The 21,796-nt window shown below is 35.7% G+C and overlaps 2 protein-coding genes across 4 annotated transcripts in view; one reads left to right on the top strand and one right to left on the bottom strand.

Annotated features, from left to right (window-relative positions):
- Hil (peptidase hillarin) overlaps positions 1–21,796 on the bottom strand; it is a 39,016-nt gene that overhangs the window by 1,294 nt on the left and 15,926 nt on the right. For all 3 annotated transcript variants that reach the window (XM_013307385.1, XM_013307384.1, XM_013307386.1), the window contains exons 6-14: positions 3,730–3,846; positions 2,825–3,024; positions 2,414–2,636; positions 1,760–1,986; positions 1,401–1,619; positions 1,093–1,301; positions 654–784; positions 347–490; positions 81–194 (exon numbers count right to left, since the gene is read on the bottom strand). In XM_013307385.1, coding sequence (XP_013162839.1) covers positions 81–194; positions 347–490; positions 654–784; positions 1,093–1,301; positions 1,401–1,619; positions 1,760–1,986; positions 2,414–2,636; positions 2,825–3,024; positions 3,730–3,846 — 1,584 coding nt within the window. The remainder of the gene's footprint in view (positions 1–80; positions 195–346; positions 491–653; positions 785–1,092; positions 1,302–1,400; positions 1,620–1,759; positions 1,987–2,413; positions 2,637–2,824; positions 3,025–3,729; positions 3,847–21,796) is intronic.
- Mccc2 (methylcrotonyl-CoA carboxylase subunit 2) lies at positions 5,183–7,637 on the top strand. The gene has a single exon (XM_013307387.1). It carries the CDS (start codon positions 5,254–5,256, stop codon positions 6,925–6,927), a length of 1,674 nt encoding a protein of 557 aa, XP_013162841.1. The 5' UTR covers positions 5,183–5,253; the 3' UTR covers positions 6,928–7,637.

Genomic DNA, 21,796 nt, shown 5'->3' with positions numbered 1-21,796 from the left:
TCAATTGTGGGAATTACCAGAAAACCGAGTAACGTTTGAGTGTCCTAGTTTAGAGTAGGAATATCCTTCAAGTTATTTACCTGGTGTGTGATCGGAACCAAACCGAAGAGTCTGGTAGCTTTGGTAGGTCCCCATTCTCCGCTTGCACAATCCGGCAGCGGCACCATAACTGTTTGTAGTTCCGCACAGCAGATCTAAAAGCAATTGAGTACTTCAAGTTTATGATCTGTCCAATTGTGTTGTAAGGTGTCTTACAATAGTATGCGCTGTTCTATATAATCGTTATTGTTAAATGCATCTTTATGCTTATTCGTCGAAGTGCTAGGAATAAGTGAGTATCTGTTACCTTGAATTTGCAGACGCTCTTGAATTTCATGGGCTCGCCTGTGAGGTATTCTCGCGGCGTTACAGCGTTCGCGAAGATGTCCAGCAGAAAGGCCCCACTGCATGGCGCATGCACGCGGAACGATACCACGTTACCGACCACCGACTGACAGATACACAATATTCAATATGAAACCATCGCTTTGAGAAGTATTTCATAAATATAATGCGAAATAACAGGGAAGAAGAAAAAAAAAACATAAATTAATAAAAAAAAATGGTAATGTTTCATGGGATCTTCATAGTAACTGGCTATATGGATAACGCACCTGCATGACGAATCTCTTAAGACTGACCCCGTCGAAGCCGTCGCCCTCTGTGTCATAGAACTTGAGGTTGTAGTGGAAGATGAGGGAGCTTTGCATGTGTGCCGGCATGGCTATGCGCATAGTCGCCGCACCTAATGAGCAATATCATATTATGGGCACTGATTTTTACATTGGAGCTGTATTCGTCAATTTTTGAGTGAGTCACGGACTAATTTTAAAACTGCTCCCGCCGAAACGAATAAACAATTTACATATTAATACAATTGGAGCGTCTGTCTGTAATATCACAAAATATGTTATGTTACATACATATAATGTGTATTTGCGTAGCTGATAACAATTATTTTTTTAATTTGTTTTGGACTTTGTCGGGATGGTAGCGGATAAACGCGGGTATATTGTAGACTGCCAGTTAATGGATAAGTTTAGAAAGTAGTACCTGTGGAGTCGGTGTACATGACCGCCTTGGTGTTGGGGTCGCTAAAGTAGAGTCCGTAGCGGAAGAAGAGCGAGCGCACAAACGGCAACTCCTCGAAGTCGTGCAGCGTGACGGGCGTCTTGAGAAGCTGCCAGTCTGGCTGCAGCGGGAAGAACTCGTAGATAAACTCACGCGGGTCCGTCAGGAAGTAGTGGTCGTCGTACTCGTATCTGACATACAAGACAACATTAAGGGTATTATAATATATCATATAAAAGGTATGCAAATAACGCTTAGTTCCTGGTATAATTGATATTGGCGGTGCTTACCTAAGACTATCCTGTTTGCCGCGGCTGCCTGGACGCGGTGCATCCTTAGCGTTGACGAGATGCCGCGCGCCCCAGTTACACTGCACGAAGCGCCACGCCCCCGCCACGTACACCGCGTTCCAAGAGTTACGGAAGCGGTTATCTTCGAAGCGGACTCCCGGCTGATATCCCGCTGATTTACTGTAGCCTTTTATTACTACGCAGTGGAGACCGGCGTAGCTAAAGGATTAAGTCTTTGCTTAGTCACAGATATGGAACACTCTCGAGAAGAGAACGAATCAAGATTTAGTGGAGTGTCAGTAGGGTTCATTTGGATATTTATTTTAATATTATTAACAAAAAATTGATTAGTTATCTACCTGCACAATCTCTTAAAGAGTACGTGGTAACTTTCTGTGCCGTGTTTGATGCCTCTGAGCAGTCCGAGGGGTGAGTCGCCTCTGAGGTTATCGTCGAACTGTATGTTGTTGAGGTTCTTGACGGTGATCCAGCGGAAGATGGTCCTCGCCTTCTCCACGTCGGTGGCACAACGGCCCACGAGCTGCCGCACCAGATCTGTGAATGTCTTTTGGTCTTCTTGTGCCACCTAGAAAAAATGTGCCGGTAATTAATAATAGTAAAATAGCTTTTTGGCGTAAATTCTAATTACGGTTTTTTTACTTTATCGTGTTTACATTGTAACATTGTTATATTCATAGCTTATCAAGTTCCCAGCTTTATTATTTTTGCAGAGCTCAGGATTTTTCACACGAGGTCTAATCAGCAAGGAAGCGGATGTGGTATCGAGCAGTGATACAATATCCCCTGTCAAATAAATTTATTTGCTTTTTTCCGATTACAGTTTTAATTACGAAAATTCAAATTTTTATAGGCAGAATATTCGCTGGACAGACATAGAAATCTGACAGCGTTTTATTTCATTCGATAACGCATTTATTATGTACAGTTCGAGTTGGCAAGAGTTGCGAAACAACTGTTTGCATTTTAGGGGGTTAGTACTCTGGGCTACTTACTGATATAGCTATTTTATCAACATCCGCGAACTCTGCGGGGTCTGTGTATATATGGAACTTGGAGACGAGCGGTGGCTGAGGGGCGGGCGCGCGCGCTGGGTACGGGGGCGCCTCTTCGCCGTCCACGTACAACGAGCTGGCCGCCATATACTCTGACCGTCGCTCTTGGATCAGTTCCATCATCTCGTGGCTCTGCTTTTCCACTAATGCTGCGGTCGCCGCTCTGGGGATAGGTAATTTGGTGGTTTAGATATCTGGGGAAAATATGACGTTCATTTAATGGTACTAAGAATTTCACGTAGTCGCTAGCATGTATCGACAACGATGGCTTTTAACTTCATGTGTTCAATTATTTGCCATTTTAACGCCGATCATTCCATTTAAAAGGTTTATTTCGTATTCTACTCTTACCTTTCATGTTCCAACATCTTTCTCGTTAAACTTTCTTTCTTCTTATCTCTTCTTAGCGTCATATTCTTTTCGAGATCAGCTCTCTCCTGCTGGTGCCGCAGTGTGAGTGCTCCAATCTCCGAGTCCGGTCTTCGCTTCTTCACTTGCATTTCTTGTTGAAACCTTAATGTTAGCCGTTCTAATTCTCGTTCCCATTCGTCCTGTGAAAGAAGTATTGTTTTTAAAACATTTATTATCTATGTTTCATTCTAATAAAATAAAGAGGAAGAATGTGATGATTTGGTTTGTTTTTATCGAACTCTCTTATAGGTGCATCATGTAACGACAAATGCGATAACATAATATGTCAACAACAATATATTCATATTGTATAAAGTTGTGTATTATTATTTTTAAACCGGTCCTTAGGTGATATAGTTGTCGTCTGGTCAAGGTCGACGGATGTCGGGAACGCAACTACGAGTAGTCTTGTGTTTAACTTTGCGTCGTTCGAAATATCTCTTCGATATCTGGATTAGACGTGGTCAGGATATTGGATTGTACCGGTAGTTATAAGGCGATTGTATAGAAATGATTTGTAAATGATTTGGCTAGTTGTGTTACATACTTTACTCGTTGTTTTCGAGTTTGTAGGTGGGACAATATCAGTGTAGAAATATCACGAATCTCACCTTTAGCTTGATACTTTATAAAACATTTTCACGGCAATGTTTCTCACAGTTTTAAATGTCGCATGTATAATTTAGATACTGATTTAAAAATTAGAAAACGTAAGAGACAATCGGAGTAGTTGATTATAAAATCTTTAGGTATTTAGGTGCATTGCATGTAGTAAAAATCTAGCACCTTTTTATAAGATGGAACCTATCACTTCAATTATTTTGTATGAATAAATTTTAATCTACCTGAATCTCATCTCGTATTCTTCTGTTTTCTTCTTCGCGATGCTTCGAGAACTTCCTATACAAGTCATCTTCCTCTTGCCGGTGTTTCATCTCAAGTTTGGTTTGTTCATCTCGATCCTGTAACAGACAAAATTATGTATTGCAAAAAGCATTGTATAAATTAGGGATGGCAAACATTTTTTTTTAGTTTCTTATTAGTTTACTGAGTCCATAGACGTGCCCTAATAATTTTGTTATTGTCGTTAGTGGGAACTTTCTTTATCGTAAGGAACGATGGCATTCGATCATCATGGAACTTCACACGTTTTTCTTTACTGTACAATGATTTTTGTGATCAGTGACGTGCCTAAAATATCGTGCTACGTGCCATTGGTTCGCCATCCCTGATTAGGTATGTACGAACAGTTGTTAATATTTAATGGCAAATAAAGTTGTGTATGTGTAAGTATTCAAATATTAAGTAACACTTATTTAAAAGTAGTAACTATACAAACCTATAGTGCATATGTTTTTTCTCTTTCTAACCTATGTGAGTCTAGATAAAAGCAAAATGTGAACTAGTTCTATTACACGGTAATGAAGATGACAATCGATCGGTGACAGGTATGCCGAGTGATTTATCTTCAAACACCTGCTTATAGTGTTGCCACCTTGCGGTTGAATCGAAGAAAGTGAAATGGTCGTTCGTTGACCCTATTGCTTTTAGTACTATTTAATATATGCGCTTCAAACAATGGTGGTGCTTACAATGAGGTCAAATGCATACACGTGAGTGGGTGTTATAAGAATGGATAAATATTAGACGCTTAGCTAAAATATCATAAATGCGAATGTTTAGATGGATGGAGAAATGGATAGATGGATGTATATTTCTTTGAAGGTATCTCCGGAACAGCAGCATTGATCTCGCTGAATTTGGCATAGATGTAGGGCATAGCCTGAAAGAACACATAGGCTACTTATTAAGTTTCTTCTTAATTCCGCGCGGACGGAGTTGCGGGCGACAGCTAGTGTTTTTATAAATTAAATCAGTAATAATGAAACCTGAAGCGATTGTATGAATTTGGTAATTAACGCGTTCAACAGTTTGTTAGATTGGGTTTTACCATAACCGGAACTTTGTAATTGTAAGTATTATACTAAGCTACAATCTCAACATACAATAAACATAGCAAAATGTAACGACATCATAATTCACTTAATTTCTATACAAGTTCTATTATTTTGTGGCATTTTATTTTTGTAGTGTTGTTGCACATCATATTAAAATTCAAAGAGAAATTTCACAAAAATATAATAACTTGTAAATGTGTTTACATTAAAACAATCGTGTGTTTACATTGAACAAAATTATTGTTTCATAATTAATGCAAGTTTTATCAAAAGTGAGGGTCGCCTACTTGATGAATTTGTGTTTTTATACGACTTAATCGTGTAGATAACGGGTACGGCACTGTAGTAGTCAGTTGCGAGGCAGCCGCTCGCCGACCGGCCGTCTTTCGTATCAATATTTACGCCGCGAAAATGCTCAAACTGGTCAAGGGAGTAAGGCGATTGAACGCCACATGGCGTCGCTATAGCACCGCGAGCGTTATCGGAACCGAGCCGAACAGAAATGATCCCTATTACCAAGAAAATAAAGCCAAAATGGAGGAATTGGTACAGGAACTACGATTAAAAACCAGTGACGCTATCAAAGGCGGCCCAGAAGAAGCAATTAAAAGGCACACGAGCAGAGGAAAACTTCTCGTGAGGGACAGGATAAACCGGTTGGTGGACGAAGGCAGCGACGTACTGGAGTTGAGCACGCTCGCCGCCACCGGAATGTACAAGGGCCAAGTGCCCAGTGCCGGCATCGTCACCGCTATCGGCAAAGTTCACGGCCACGATTGCATGATAGTCGCTAATGACGCAACCGTCAAAGGCGGAACATATTTTCCTGTCACCATTAAGAAACATTTACGCGCGCAATCTATTGCCCAAGAATGTCGTCTCCCGTGCATATATCTAGTAGATTCCGGTGGAGCTCATCTTCCTGACCAAGCCGAAGTGTTCCCTGACCGAGAACATTTCGGAAGAATCTTTTACAATCAAGCAAATATGTCTGCTGAGGGTATACCGCAGATTTCCGTAGTAATGGGATCTTGTACGGCCGGAGGCGCTTATATTCCTAGTATGTCCGATGAAAGTATTATTATCAAAAATCAAGGAACGATTTTCTTAGCCGGACCACCATTAGTTAAGGCTGCGACTGGGGAAATGGTGTCTGCAGAAGATTTAGGTGGAGCGGACTTGCATTGCCGACAATCCGGTGTCACAGATCATTACGCTCAAGATGATGAACACGCCCTACACCTGGCTAGGAATGTCGTCGCTAATTTGAATTGGAATAATGATCAGAAAACTAGAATTTATACTCAAAAAGTTGAGGAACCGGTTCACGATATAAACGACCTTCACGGTATAGTCGGAGCAAATATTCAGAGACCTTTTGATATTAGAGAAGTTATCGCTAGAGTGGTCGATGGAAGCAGGTTTCACGAATTTAAGCAATTGTACGGCGAGACTTTAGTATGTGGGTTTGCTTCTGTATATGGTCATCCAGTGGGTGTGATAGGAAATAATGGAGTTCTGCAATCGGACTCAGCTCTGAAAGGCGCTCATTTTATTCAACTTTGCGCTGCTCGTAAGATTCCCCTACTGTTTCTTCAAAATATTACTGGATTTATGGTCGGTAGAGAAGCCGAAGCCGGTGGTATTGCGAAAAACGGAGCTAAAATGGTAACCGCTGTGAGTTGCTTTAAAGGTCCTAAAATAACAGTCCTCGTCGGCGGTAGTTTTGGAGCTGGAAACTATGGAATGTGTGGGCGAGCGTACTCACCTAATTTCCTTTACATGTGGCCTAATGCCAGGATATCAATTATGGGTGGACCGCAAGCAGCTACAGTCTTGTCTCTAGTTGCTAAAGACAAAGCTGAAAGAGGCGGTAAGCCGTGGACTGATGAAGATGAGAAGAAAATTCGTGCTCCGTTGGAAGCTCAGTTTGAGAGAGAAGGATTGCCATACTTCAGTACGGCGCGGCTTTGGGACGATGGTATCGTGGCTCCACAGGACACCAGGAAGGTGATAGGTCTCAGTTTATCAGCGGCATTGAACGCACCGTTTAGAGACAGCAAATTTGGAGTGTTCAGAATGTGATTTGATAATTTTAGTTGAACGCTCCTAAAATGAAATGTAATCTTATGGTGACGTATTGTGTGTCGTAACAGTTCACTTATTTATCTTATCATTGAGTGTTGCAAATGTTTAATTTGATTTCAGTGAAGGTGACTTGATTACATTATTTTAAATATATTATAATAGTTAATTGTGGTATGTAAATTTTCGTGTATTGCTCAGTTGTCAAATAATGTGTGGTGTTAAAGTTTTACGTATTGAAATGGTGTTAACACACCGAGAGGTGGCATGTGATTTCTTAAGGAAAATATACAGAAAATTTGATAATACATTTGACAATGATTGTTTGTATGTATATTTCTACGGAACGGTTATTAATTTAAGTCTTACATCAAGTATTCCTTGAAGATCTAAACTTTTATTTAAATTTCAATCCACGTGGCATGATAATTTCATTTTATTCCTTTTTAAGAGTTTTATTTAGAATTTTTGATTTAGTATAACGATTTGCGATGTTTTACTCGTAAACTACCACATTATTGTATATGTTAATTATGTACTAGTTTATAGTTTGGACTAGTTGTGATAAGAGAACAACTATTTACATTTTAAGCTGTTGCTTAAATAACGATAATTTGTTACTATAATTTGTGTTATACTCCACATTTACTTTTGTCGTATCGTATCGTATTATTTTTTTTAATTCTTGTGTATAGTAATAAAGAACTGATTTTCTATAAAATTAGTTTTCTTATAAGCTAGAAATTACACCAATAAACTAACATATCACAAATAGCCGATATTTGTGTTATTCATAAACTATTAAAGATAAACGAAAAAAAAAAGGCGGCGTAGAAATCTTGCTCATGACACTAGTAGGGTTAAAACTGTTACTAGCTTCAGCAGTGGAGGCTTACGGTCCGAATGATAAAATTGATGGAATGCCTCATCATCACCAGCACACTATACGTACCCATTGACAGCCTCGGAGCCTAACCTAAGTTAACAGTGACTAGGCCATAGTCAACCACTCTGGACCAGTGCGGGTTAGTTGACTTCACACATATCTTTAAATTTCTTCGCAAATATGTACAGGTTACATCACGATGTTTTCCTTCACCGTAAGAACGTCGGATAAATGTGAATGATAAATCGAAACGAAATCGACACATTGGTACATGGTGGGATTAGAAACTAGGTCCTGTAGATTAAAACTGCTTATCCCCTGAGCCACCGAGGCTTTGTAGCGAAGTAACATTTGTAAATACTTAAAACGGAACGTATTTCCAATGGTACCATGTGTGTTCAGTATTGCCGGCAATCAAGAGTACCGTACATATTTTACGCTTTCCAGACTCGCCACGGTGGTCGACTGTTCGTAGTTTTTTTTTTAAATAGCATTCTTCACTAGAAATCCAATCTGTTATAAGAGCTATTACCGTAGTTAATTGTCGATTTGTATGCCGATTGCACATGCCCGACCTGCTTTGGTGCTTCTATTTTATTTGTTCTTGTGTATGTATTATGAGACTCATTTTTCAAATTGCAATATGATTTCTGTGTAAAAATTTAGTTCTATGTCCTTTGTATCCCCACATGTTATCAAATGGGTTTGTGGTTAAGCGCTAGTTTATTCGTTATAAAAAATGTGTTTTTAAATACTTTTAGAAGAATATAAGGGAATGGAATGAGGCTGTCAGTGTCCACAAAAGTCGACTGAGATCTCACGCGAGGGACTGCTAAATTTAGAGAAAAATCTACTTTATTAGGCTGCTTAAGGAACCATTTGTGGCAGAAAAACGATAAAAAATTGTCTCATATTTCTGATGGTGAGAATGATTGCCGCGTTGAAGCCTAAGTTTATATTAAGTATTGTCTAGGTCCACTACTGATAAAATAACCAAGAATGTTAAAAATAAATAAACATATCTATTGTGATTGTAATTAAATATTCAATAATATCTACAATCATTCAAACCGCGTATCGCGTTATACAGCATAGCTTTATTCTCTTTCAAGGCATTCGACTTCTACAAGGAAGTTTACGTAATTTCTGTTATGATGTCTCATTCTTGTGTTATTTATTACCGTTGATACGATTCATATATTGGCCATCAATATTTTCTTATCATAATTGATTTTATTATACTACAAGGAAGATAATATGGTAAAAAGTTGATTTAGAGATTTAGAATCCGTGTTATTAGGGTTCCGTATCTCATAGGAAAAAAACGGAACCCTTATACTTTTTGCCCTTACACTTTGTTGTCCGTCCGTCGTTTTTTTTTATATCATAAGGTGGCAAACGAGCGAGGTATGGTATGTATGGTCGTGGTATTTCACCGGGCGAGCCGGGCCAATTCGTGCGAAGATGTTAAAGCGGGCTCTACCACTGTTAAACCGTCTGTCTGTCAAGACCCTTTTTTATACTTATGCATACTATTTCAGATTCTCTCATTGATGCATTTGTTTAGTATGTTATCAAGCTGATCTGTATTTTTCACAGAACTGTCCTTTATATTGCAAGCATAATTTAACAGGGTAATTTTGAATTTTCAAACACACTTTTTCTTTACAATTTTTTATTTCTGATCTTATTCTGTCATATCTAGTTTATCCCCGAAGACGTTATCACATTATTCAATGTTATAAACCAGCTGTTGCCCACAATTTCGTCCGTGCAAAATAAAAAAAAGTAGCTTATGTGTTCTTTCAGACTATGTTCTATATCTATGACAAATGTCAGCGAGATTCATGCAGCTGTCCTTAAGATACCTTCTAACAAATATCAGTCCATACATCTATGTAAACTTTAGTATTTATAATACTTATTCATTTATTAACCTTATTTTTAATATATTATAATTTCATATAAAAAATAAAAAATTATACAGAATATATTATATTAAAAATAGAGCACCACCGGCTGCGGAGTCCCATGACTCAAACAACCAGTGGTCAGGGCTGCAGAGATAGGAACCTTCTCTCGGTGCGTACTGTTTCTAGGATAACTGCCTTTTATATCGGGCCCTTAATCCGACTGTTGAGCGAGAGCTTCTTGAGATGTTGGTCGAAGCTCTTCGCTGTCAGTCCATTTACCGATACGACTATCGGAATAATGGTAGTCTATTTCATACGCCACATGGCGGTAACCTCGTGAGCCAAATCTAGGTATTTTAACACTTTTTCCTTTTCAGTTTTCACGAGATTCTCGTCATGTGGAATAGTGACATCGACTAACATTCCCAACTCTCAGACCGATCTATTATTACTATATCGGGCCTATTGGCAGCAATAGTCCTATCCTAACAATACAATATTACTTTCATATCCTTGAAAGTATATAATTCTATGTACTAATTTTGAATTAAACAACGTGATAAATAACTACACAACACTTTATTGTATGCAAATATAATGCCTTATATGTCACATCGAAGCTATTTACACTTTATATACCTTATTTAAATAACAAAATAATACACATTTAGAATAATGTAAATCGCGTACTGGTTGCATTCAATGTTGATATTAAATGCATTTATATACGAGACATCACAATATATAAATATATATTGATTTCCGTGTTTGTTTTTTTGAATAACTGATCGTGGTAGACGCTTATGGTTTATATGTATTCGATTATATTTTTTTATGATAGAAAATGTCAAAGGAGAAAATGCTTGAGTTATTTTTATATAATGTGAGCTACTCCAAAACATCATAAAACATCTTATATATATAAAAATCTCGCGTCACAATTTTCGTTCCAATACTCCTCCTTGCTTGACCGATACTCATGAAATTTTGTGAGCATATTGAGTAGGTCTGAGAATCGGCCAACATCTATTTTTAATCCCGCGCGGACGGAATCGCGGGCGACAGCTAGTATTTTAAAATATACCGCCATTTGTTTAGAGTCAGAAATAACAATGTTATATTCTGTTATCCTTAAAACGTAGTTCAACTGTAAAATAAATCATTTAATCACAAGATTACATGTGTCAAGGTGCGTGCGATTCTTAATGTAAATTTATGTGATCTAGCAATTTGTTGCAATTGGTATAATTCTTTCTAGCAATCTAGACCTCATATTCAAGACCTATGGAGCTCATATGTTAACACACACTTATAGGACATAAGAATAGACTTAGATACCTATATCATCGGGATTGCATGCATTTTTTTACCATTTTTAGAGTTACATAGCTCATAGGAAAAAAACGGAACCCTTATTATATCACTTTGTTGTCCGTCCGTCTGTCTGTCAAGACCCTTTTTCTCAAAACCGCGTGAAGGTATTATTCTGGAATTTATATCAAATACTTAGGTAAGCGGTCCCTCGGTGCTGTGTGGAAATAAAACTTCTAAACCAATGCAATCAAAAGATACAACCGTTTATGTCGCAAATATTCGACATTCGCACGGGAATCAAAGCCTACAGGGTACTTCCATTGAACTTAGAATCTTCAAATTTGGCACGAAGCAACCTCGTAAACAGTAAATTTTTACATAATTGACCATGTTGGTAACATGTTATTAAGACATTTAAGCTATGTGTCATTAGATTCGTGGTCTCTGATCATATAATATAATCTTTTTTAAATTGTACAAAGTTCCTCTAAAGAGGAGTACCAGGACTACATAGAGATTTGTAGCCTTTGCATATATCTCTTGGTTATGGGTGTGATTCGTGTTGTTGTTGTCTTCAATCGGAATGTAATATCGTGCCAACATCAACATAGTGTGGACAAAGGCAATAACATTGCCGTTGCGTACGGTTACACAATCCGATGCCAATCGCCGCGCTCTTAATTACCAACTTTCTCTGTAGAGTCAACGAACGACCTGACAACAGCGCCCAACACTTGGCAACTATGTCTTTATTCTATTTGCGATTTTGATGATTTACAGCGTCCGGTGACGATAACATTTACCTATCCTTTTTGATCTCCATAGTATTTGATACAAAAGCAAACCGCATACTATCAAATAATATGACAAACACAAAATGTTTGTCATATTATAGCAGAAAAATAATTGCAATATCACGTTTGAAAGAATCTTACACGTCAAAAGTCTAATCGTTAATTGTACCGATTTAAGATAACTAGGTCGGTGGTTCGAATCCCGCCATTCGACTATTGTCGTAAATCATGTCGTAGCACAAGCATTATATTATGTTTTAAAATATAGATGACTTACTTTTCAATACCCATTACTAACATTAATACGAATTTAATTCGATGAAAATACCATAGTACGAATGTACAAAACAAAGGGCTTTCAAGGCCAGATAAATTCTTACGACATTATTAGTCCAGATGTCTCAGTCTACACACCTACGGGTCATTAGTATTCGTCGAAAATTGCTTTAACACGCGTATAATTGCCAATCGGCTTTTAAGGATTTACGGTGTTTATTTCAAATTATATATTATTGATAGCTTTTGCCTGCGACATCAAACAAAAACGAATGTATTCTAGAAATATTATTATGCGCTCTTCTAGAATACGCTCCACTTGTGTGCCAAATTTAATCCACACCAGTTAAGTCGTTATGGAGATACGCGGAAAAAAATATCAAATAATCCATCTATTCTTTCTTTCCTATGTTGGCCGTAATTCTGCTTGGGAGCACTATCTTACGAGTGTTTTTAGATAAGGTAAATTTTGGTATGCTATCTTCATTTAAAAGTTGCATTGTAAATGTACAATAGGAGCGGTTCCTACTGGTTACAGTTAGACGCTGTTCCCACGGCGGCATTGACGTGCTGCATGTGCCCACGGGTTTAGGCCCTTTTTCCACTGAGCGACTTGCCGTACGTATTTCTATGAATAATCGCGGTCTCGCAACTGGAAATTGTATTTTATTGGATTCACTACTTGTAAAAAACTCACTCACTGGTGTGAGCCTCGTCTTTACGTCATTGACCATACCAAAAGTGTTCTGCAACCTTTCCTGTGAAATTGCGAAACTGTATGAAGGTCTTGGTAATAGAAAAAGAGAAAGCATACGGCTAGACCCTTAAGACCTTAAATCGCTCGCTACTCGATGAAAATACTAGCATAGTAACACCATTAGTGGAAAAAGCGTTTATGTTTATACGAAGTTATTGTTGATACGAATGCCTGATGATTTATAGCATTGCCTAGACTTTGAGCCTCGCCGCGTCTGACGACTGTTCAATTGCATTTCCATACTTGTTCTCTAAGCCTTATAATGCTTAATATTGGAAATATCGATTTAATTTATCTTGACATCTTAGAATTATAGTGGGCTTCGGAAGTGTGAGATTTGTATGGGGAATTGTAATTGAAAATGCCTTTATAAATCATAAATATGTTCAGTTATTATGTGTAAAATTTATTGCTTTCGTTTGTAATTTAGTTATTCCAGACTTCTGTGAAGATCGTCATATGGGATATTGAGTTTTTAATATAATCTGTCATCTTTATATTATAACTAGCGGACCCGACAGACGTTGTCCTGTCTACACGTCTTTAATTTCAATAAATTAATATGAAGTTAATATTTGATGAAAATTTTGAATCTAAACCATTCCCAGATCCCCTTGAACACACACAAAAAATTTCATCAAAATCGGTCCAGTCGTTTGAGAGAAGTTCAGTGACATACACACGCACAGAAGAATTATATATATAAAGATTATATTTTTGCTTAAACTAAAATTAAAATTTAAGTTATGTATAAAGAATAAATTAGTCTTTATAATGAACTACAGATGCACTCTTTAATATGAAGATTATATTATAGATTAAATATTATGTAGATACGAAATACGATAAAAGTTATTGTCTTTGTTCAATTAAAAAAAAAAATTAAGAAAATTAAATTTAGCATTGAAATTATTCAACGTTTTCGTTAAATTATTTAATGATAAATGTTTTTGTTTTTTTACTCTAGAAAATTTTATAATTATACAAATATTTATAAAAAAAATTATGTAATTAATGAGACGTAATAAATCTTACTTCTCTCTTACTAATATTGTAGATATAATTCTTCTTACTAATGCGAAAGTTTAGATGTATGGATGTATGCCTGTTAGAAAGTCTCCAGAATGGCTCAACGGATCTTAATGAAATTTGACACAGATGTAGAACATAATCTGGAAGAATACATTGGCTACTTACAATGTTTTCTTTTTAAATCCGCGCGGACGGTTTCGCGGTCAAAAGCTAGTAAGATATAAAAAAATCGAACGATCGGTATAAATCTAGATTGGAATGTCGTTAAAATTAATATTCTAAACGAGTATAATACGAAAATTATTGTATTTAATTTGCAGTTTTGTATAATCTGGTCGTTTTGCTCAAACATTCGACTTATTAGCAACATTTATATTTATTAGGAAAGTATGCGATGTTGAACGATGATGATATACTGTGAAATACTGTTAAAACCGGTTGTAACGACATCGAATATAAATACATTATTCAGTTGTAATAACCGATCAGCTTACTATATAGCTAATATTATAAATGCGAATGTATGGATGCATAGCTGGATGGTACGGATGAAAGTTTATTAGAATGATTAAGGTAAACGGCTGCATGGATCTAGGTGAAATTTTGCAGAAGAACTTCTTTACGTAGAACAAAACTTAAAGCTGAAACTGAAAGCTTGGAACTGATTATTTTTATATGAATACAGATATTAATATAAAAAAAAATCAGTGATTTTTTTTTTGTAAAACGTTCTAGTGACCTGTAATTCAAACGTAACCAATAAGATGTATTGAACACATAGGCTAATAATGAAGTTTTTTTAATCCGCGCGGACAGAGTCGCGAGCGACAGCTAGTAATGTTTTATGAGAGTAATCTGTAGTTCCTCTGGTATTGGATATGTCGATTGGCGTTGGTGATAACCTCAACAGTCATTGGATTAAAATTTATTATGAAAATAGCGAAAACGCCTAGAGCGTATGCTCGTATAAGAAATTTTAAAGTACTTTAAGCAAATAAATAAAGAGATTCATATAAGTTCTTACGTCCCCACCGAGGGGCTCGGAGCCTACCCTAAGTTAAGGGTGATTAGGCCATAGTCAACCACGCTGACCAAGTGCGGGTTGGTTGACTTCACACATATCTTTGAATTTCTTCTCAGATATGTGCAGGTTGCATCACGATGTTTTCCTTCACCGTAAGAACGTCGGATAAATGTACATATGTAAATCGGAAATCGAAAAACACATTGGTACATGGCGGGATTCGAACTCAGGACCTGCAGATTGCAAGTCAAGTGCTTAACCACTGAGTCACCGACGCTCTGAAAAACTATAATTAATACATTTGTATTATTTAGATCAGTCTCTCAGCTATTGTTGTCTCTTTTTTTTAAAGAAATCGAACGGGATGGCAATATGTTTTGTTAGTATAAACCGTACACAACATCTATCAAGACGTAATTACATGTAGTATATAATTATGAACGTAACAAGGTGTAGTGGTTTGATTTACTGTGATAATAACTTGAATAAAAAGTACACGTTTTTGCTCAATCACAACGAAGTGAGCAATCGTAACTACCTAAGGCTTGTGAAGTCCTAAACATATTTAGTAATTAGATTTTTTTTTTGTATTTTTGCTTTGCACAATATATGTAATCTTATATTTCTTTGTTACTTTTAACCTAACGTTACGAAGTGAATTTTTTTGTCATAAATTATTTAGCATAGTTTTTTATGTGAGAAAAATAATGCCTAAGTGCACCGCATGAGAGCTGCATGCGGGCAGGTTCAAGGTCAGTGGACCTATCCTAACATTAGGTTCGAGGAGTTAAATCAACCATCTCTTTAGACTTATTGTACACCTACGAAATTGCTGTAAGGCTTCTTGGGGGTCTCAGTAATCTGGACTTTTCTTCTAGCATTTCCTTCATTTGGCAGTAGTAGTATCTATTGATAGCCTACTATACTTATGTTTAAATTTACCAGTAAAACTAGTATATCTAGTAACTCTACTAGATTACTTTCAACGTATAAATTATTATGATTAATATCCATGTAACAAGACAAATAACATAAAATAAGGTGTTTCTGATTAGTTAAATTATAACTTAATTTACTAATACTACGTAACTTAATGGAGTTGTAAGAAACTTAAGCAAGCAGTACATTCATAACGTCTAGATTTTGTAGATTTACACATATAAGTTAGAAAAATATTAATTTTTATAAGTACTTAATAAATTAATATAGAGTTAAGTAATTCTTATTGAAATATGTTATATTATTACTTAGTTTTAAAACTTATATTTCTTTAAAGAATATAACATACCCTGTTCACTTTGTGCTCTTAATAAAATGTAGAAAAAATATGAAAATGACAAAATGTCGTAATCACCTTAAGCCTATCGGTTGCAAAACATCATCAACGTTATGATACAACGTTGGCAATTGGAATGTAGAAAGTTGATTGCTAACTCTCATTATTCACGCCATTTTACAAAAGAAACAACCAATTATTCTCGATAGATTAAGTAAGCCTTTTATTGACAAATATCACGCCTTTCGACAAGGGTTATTTTATATGTGAATGACATGATTTTATTTCTGCAAGTAATTGTAAATATCCCTTGTTTCTAATGAAAACCTTATTGTAACCAGCCATCGACCAAATAAAATTCGTTTGCGTTAAAAATGTATGGGAAATATTTGACGATTTTTTAATATTATAACTATCTGTAGCCCGAGACTTTGTCCGCGCGGAACTAAAAAAACACTATTAGTAACCTGTGTGTTCTTCCAGACTCTGCACTATATGTATGCCAAATTTCAGCGAGATCCGTTTAGCCGTTCTGGAGATACCTTCAAACAAATATCCATCTATCCATCCATTCATCTAAACATTTTCACTTATACTATTAGTAAGAAGTAAGATATGGCATACGAGCAAGGGGCTACCTGAATTTGATGAAATGACGAAGCGACCGCTGCCCATAGACATCCATAATTACAGTTACGTTGCCTATCTTTTTCGACAGAGGAGGAGACACACAGAAAGAGAATATTGACCCCTCGTATGCGTTTTTAAAGTATTTAAGATTTCGTTTAGAATGGAAAATTATTTACAAATTAATTACGAGATAGAATTTTGTCTATATTTCGTATCTAATTTTTATGTGTATTCTAATTTTTAAACATTGTTACTTTCAATGTAAGAAAAATCTCACAACAGTTTTGGAAAGCGAAGTATTTCATTCATGAACAAAATAGCAAGAGATATAATCAAGGTTGAATTACACTAGGAAATGGTTCTATAGTGTTACGTTCCCATGCAAATCAACGGTATATACGAGTATACTCAAGATTTCGCTTCGTAACTACTATATTTTTATATGGAAAATAGATGCGTTTACTTAATACAAAAGAAGTTAAATCAATTGTTATTTACAGTGGCGAATTAAATAACAAGGAATTAAAAATGGTTAGGATTAATTTTTAATTAAAAACAAAAATCTCAATGGATTTTTTTTTCATAACAAAAGGGGGCAAACGAGCAGCGGGAATACCGAGGTTGATAAATAATTTACTTCTTAATACTTTTTAACTTTGAGGGAAACGGTTAACGTTTATCATTCTCTTTAAATCAGTGTATCCTAGTTACTCCTTCCTCGTCTTCAATTAGTTAACGACAAACATTCCTCTCTTGGTCTCACGTTGGTAATGATTTACCTCGGCGTGTAATTTTCCGCTGCATCGAGCCCCGTGTTGGCTTTCAGATGTATCGTATTTTATCCTGTACGTGGGTTTTAACTACGATCCCCATGATTTTTAAACAATCGGGATAATCCGTATTTGAATATATTTACCGTGTAGTTATTTAAAAAATGTGTTTATAATATAAGGTATATTTCTTTTGTTTTATTTTGTAGGTTCTTGAGATCATTAAAAAAGTTTAGAAGGTGCTTAAATAATATCATCGTACCAAAGTTTATCTGTCTCGATTAACTGTTGAATTTACTAACTTAGGAGTAATTTTTTTGTCATTTAAAGCAGGTGTTTAGTGTAGATTTCTCACTCATTGCTCAACTGCAAGTGCGGAAGTGACCGTAACAATATAATTGTATTAATTTCAGGAATGTTCCTTTAAAATATTGCTTCATGGTGACTGTAAGCAAGGTCGGCTCGTCGTCAATTCATTCATAACCACGAGGCATGATCGCAATGTGTGCCGTTATGTAAGGCCTGATTGTGACAAATTTTATTAATACGTATTATATTTGAAATAAACTTTCACAATCATGTAACGCAAATACGCACATACTACATATTTACGGGACATATTAAGTTGAAAATTACCAATTTAGAATAGAAATAGAACGCTGTAACAATTAGTAATTGAAACCAGAACGTGGTGGTGAGACCGATGGTCTAAGTGCTAGAAGCATTTTTACAAATGAATCAGATGTTAGTTTAAATTACACGTCATAACAGAACAGTAGAAGATGCAAGCAACATTTGTTTCATGAATGGACCGACTTAGTCCAGTACAATACCACAAACACTAATCTTTAAAATTAATTGGTTCATTGGTTATTTTTACATTACTTTACTAAAGAGTTATTAAAGAATATCAAATTGCTAGTGTAGTGCTTTTTAAATCTAGTTGTATAAGTTGAAAACAGCAGACAAAAAGCGTTTATTCCGTTGTTAGATTTTTTTAAAATAAAATTATACACATATTTACATAATAATTCTCTCGAGCACTATTCGGGACTACATCTCGTTAGTAACTTCCAACGTGATCTACTTTCTTTTTTTAATTAACTAAAAAGGCGAAGGTTTTAGTAGCCAGTATGCCACCTTTTTAGCAAAACGCAAACTCCGTGTCTACCAAAGAGATGGAATGCATAATTCTTCACTTAATACTGGCAAGTCAATGTTAGTAATCCGTTGCGTAGCTCTTATATTTGTATGCATTGAGATGGAGTTTGTTTCGTCACGATGCACGCACTAATGCAGTATTAAGATGCACTGAGCGTCGCAACTAGAGAGCGGTACGATTTGATCTCTGGACGCGATCTTAATGCCTCGGATGACACACGATTTATTTCTTCCGCAGGATTTTATTACCTTGTTTGTTTTTAATAAGAAACAACAAAAACATAACTTTGATGTTTGTGACTAACATTTCCGAATTAAAAAAGCTGTTTGTAGGCATCCAATACTGGACGTAATAATATAAAAAAAAAAAAAAATTATGGGTCAAGTTTCTTAAAATTCCATTTTGTATACGAATATGAATTTCTAAATAATGTTAATAAAATCATCTAATATGGTGAATTGAATATCATCACTACTCATGTTCGTGGGCATATCGAAATGAACGTTTCCATTGAATTGTGGTAATGGACTTTTATGGTAACGTGCGACACAAGCCAGTAATGGTTGCCACATTGCTGGTTCGCCCATAAACGGTTATGGATACATCGACTTATGTAATCTTTAAGCTGAAGGAAATGTGCGCCTAATTTAGTGTGGTAGAAGACTAGCTCTGAGATGTCCATATTTATGTTTAATATTACAAATTAATTATTAAAATAGTTAAACAGTATTCTTCAACTGCTATATTTTGCGTCATTAACATGGTTGATGAAAGTACGTCCCACATCACTTTACCTCTTCTGACTAAATACTTCAAGGTCGCAGTTCACTCGTTGTTAGTGCTCGCATGCGTTGGGCAAAAGTCCTTATTTTTCCTTGCCGCTATTATTCTTCACAACTGAGTCCCTGCGAGATGCTTGCTTTACATCGACAGATCATTTTCATTATTTATTATCCCGTTTGCGATGTCCCCCCATGCTGTATAATGACCGAGTTATCGACAAATGAAATTGCATTATAATTCTATATTTCGTAATTTTACTTCCGTGATATTGTCCCGACTCCCTCAATTAATTTATTCTTATACGTATTGAAAAAATCATGCTGTAATAAGGTTAAGTATTACACGCGTAATTCAATCTGATATAAGAATAAACTACTATAAATAGAGGCACGTTCCGAGTAAAACACTGGCAGGTGTGACGCGATGTGAATAATGTAGGAGCGGTTGAGGCAAAGAGGTTGCACGTCCCAATCGACCTCCTTCGTCATCCTGCGTCGCGCTGGTGAAACGCGGATCCGGACGACGAAAGTTGGATGTTATTAGAAAGGGATGTATTTCTCTCATTCATACATTCTTGTCGTACTGTAATCGTATTTATATATATATATATATATATATATATATATATATATAATTCAATGCACATGAATTGTTCGATTTATACACAGTATAATATTTATTAGTTTCTTTTTTACTTTCTTATATACTTCAAGGACAAATGAGACAATCCGTCTTATTTTTGTAAATTAAGTATAAAAGTTCAGACATAAGTTTTTTTCTTATAGTAAAAAGATTAAAGTCAATCGTCTTCAAATCAAATATACTTTTTCACACGTTCAGGAAGTCACATACTAAAAAATAATCTATCAAAGTTCTCACAGTTCAAGTCGAGTTAGCGATATTACACTTTATTTATTAGATCACATGCGAATAAATACAAAAAGACATATGAATAAATCATTATCATCGGACCGTCTGAGTCGCATCATAGAACTTTACACGAAGGCAGAACATGACATAGAGCAGACATTGCGGTGGGTACTACAATTTTTTAAACGTAGAACGCCAAAACAAAACACAGATTTAATAGTAAGCGTACTACTATCCCTCGCTGTGCTACCCTCGTGTGAAACAATCATAAATACCGAGGGAGTGTGGTTGAGAGTCGAGATGCGTCGACTATGAATCGTCCTGTAATCGACCGGCTACGTCGATTTCTCGCCATTTTAAATGACAGCTTCCGATTGTGAGATTAATTTGATACGACTTAAATTGCAAGCGATGGTAAATTAAAAAAAAAATTAGTCTATACAAGCTAAAACGCGCAACGTTAGAGGGAGCGTCAAAGAAGACCTTTTTTATAGATTATTTTTAGATTTTAGATAAACAAAAACAATCATTTAGTCAAAATTGTTCATAAAAAAACTTCATATTATCGGTTGAAATTATAGACAAAATTTGAATAAATATTTACGAGTACATAAATATTCCTTTTCTGGTTCCTATGTTGAAAATAATCTAATTGCGATCTCTTAACAACAAAACAACCGATGCCGCGTAATTTATTAACATCAACGTGTACAGTGTACACATTCCACTCAACAGAGTCACGCGATCTCTGATGGAATGTGCTGTCTCTGCAGCAATGTTACTCTGTGCAACGCGTCCCTTGCAATTGACTTTTTTTTTATTAAATTATGAATTATGTTAACTGCTGGGAAAAATCAATGATGTTAATAAAAAAAGTTCTAGAATCGCAATATTTATTTAATGTGATATGATACTGGAATTAGTGTTTAGATATTTAATGTTAAGTTTTTATTAACTGCATTGTATTTATATATTAAATTTAATCAATTTCTTTCACATATTGATTGTTGTATGTCTTCTTTGAAAACAGATTAAAAAATAACAATAATTTTGCTACTTTTTTCTGCATTTTTGGGTTCAAGTCGTTTTTTAAGGTTTCGTACCTCAAAAAGAAAATTGAACCCTTATAGTATCACTTTGTTGTCCGTCAGCCTGTCAAGACCCTTTTTGAATATAGATCCATTAAACAGTTAAATTATTATTATTAAAAAGTAAAGAAGTGTAAGACAATATAGTATAATTAAGGTTAAATTATTGTAAACATATAATAAGCGTGTACGACCTAGGCTAAGTTTAGGTGCACGAACAAGGCGTAGTTCACACGTACAATATTATTACAGCTCTATGTGCTATCTATAATTAAACAACGACGATAAATTAAC

Source organism: Papilio xuthus, unplaced genomic scaffold (assembly GCF_000836235.2).
Source record: "Papilio xuthus unplaced genomic scaffold, Pxut_1.1 DF828142.1, whole genome shotgun sequence".
Lineage (NCBI taxonomy): Eukaryota > Metazoa > Arthropoda > Insecta > Lepidoptera > Papilionidae > Papilio > Papilio xuthus.
Note: the sequence above shows the minus strand (reverse complement) of the source record. Positions and strands in the feature narration are given on the sequence as shown.

What these genes read in the sequence shown, in the direction of transcription:
- Mccc2 (XM_013307387.1), top strand. Translation starts at nt 5,254, where the DNA reads ATGCTCAAACTGGTCAAGGGAGTAAGGCGATTGAACGCCACATGGCGT.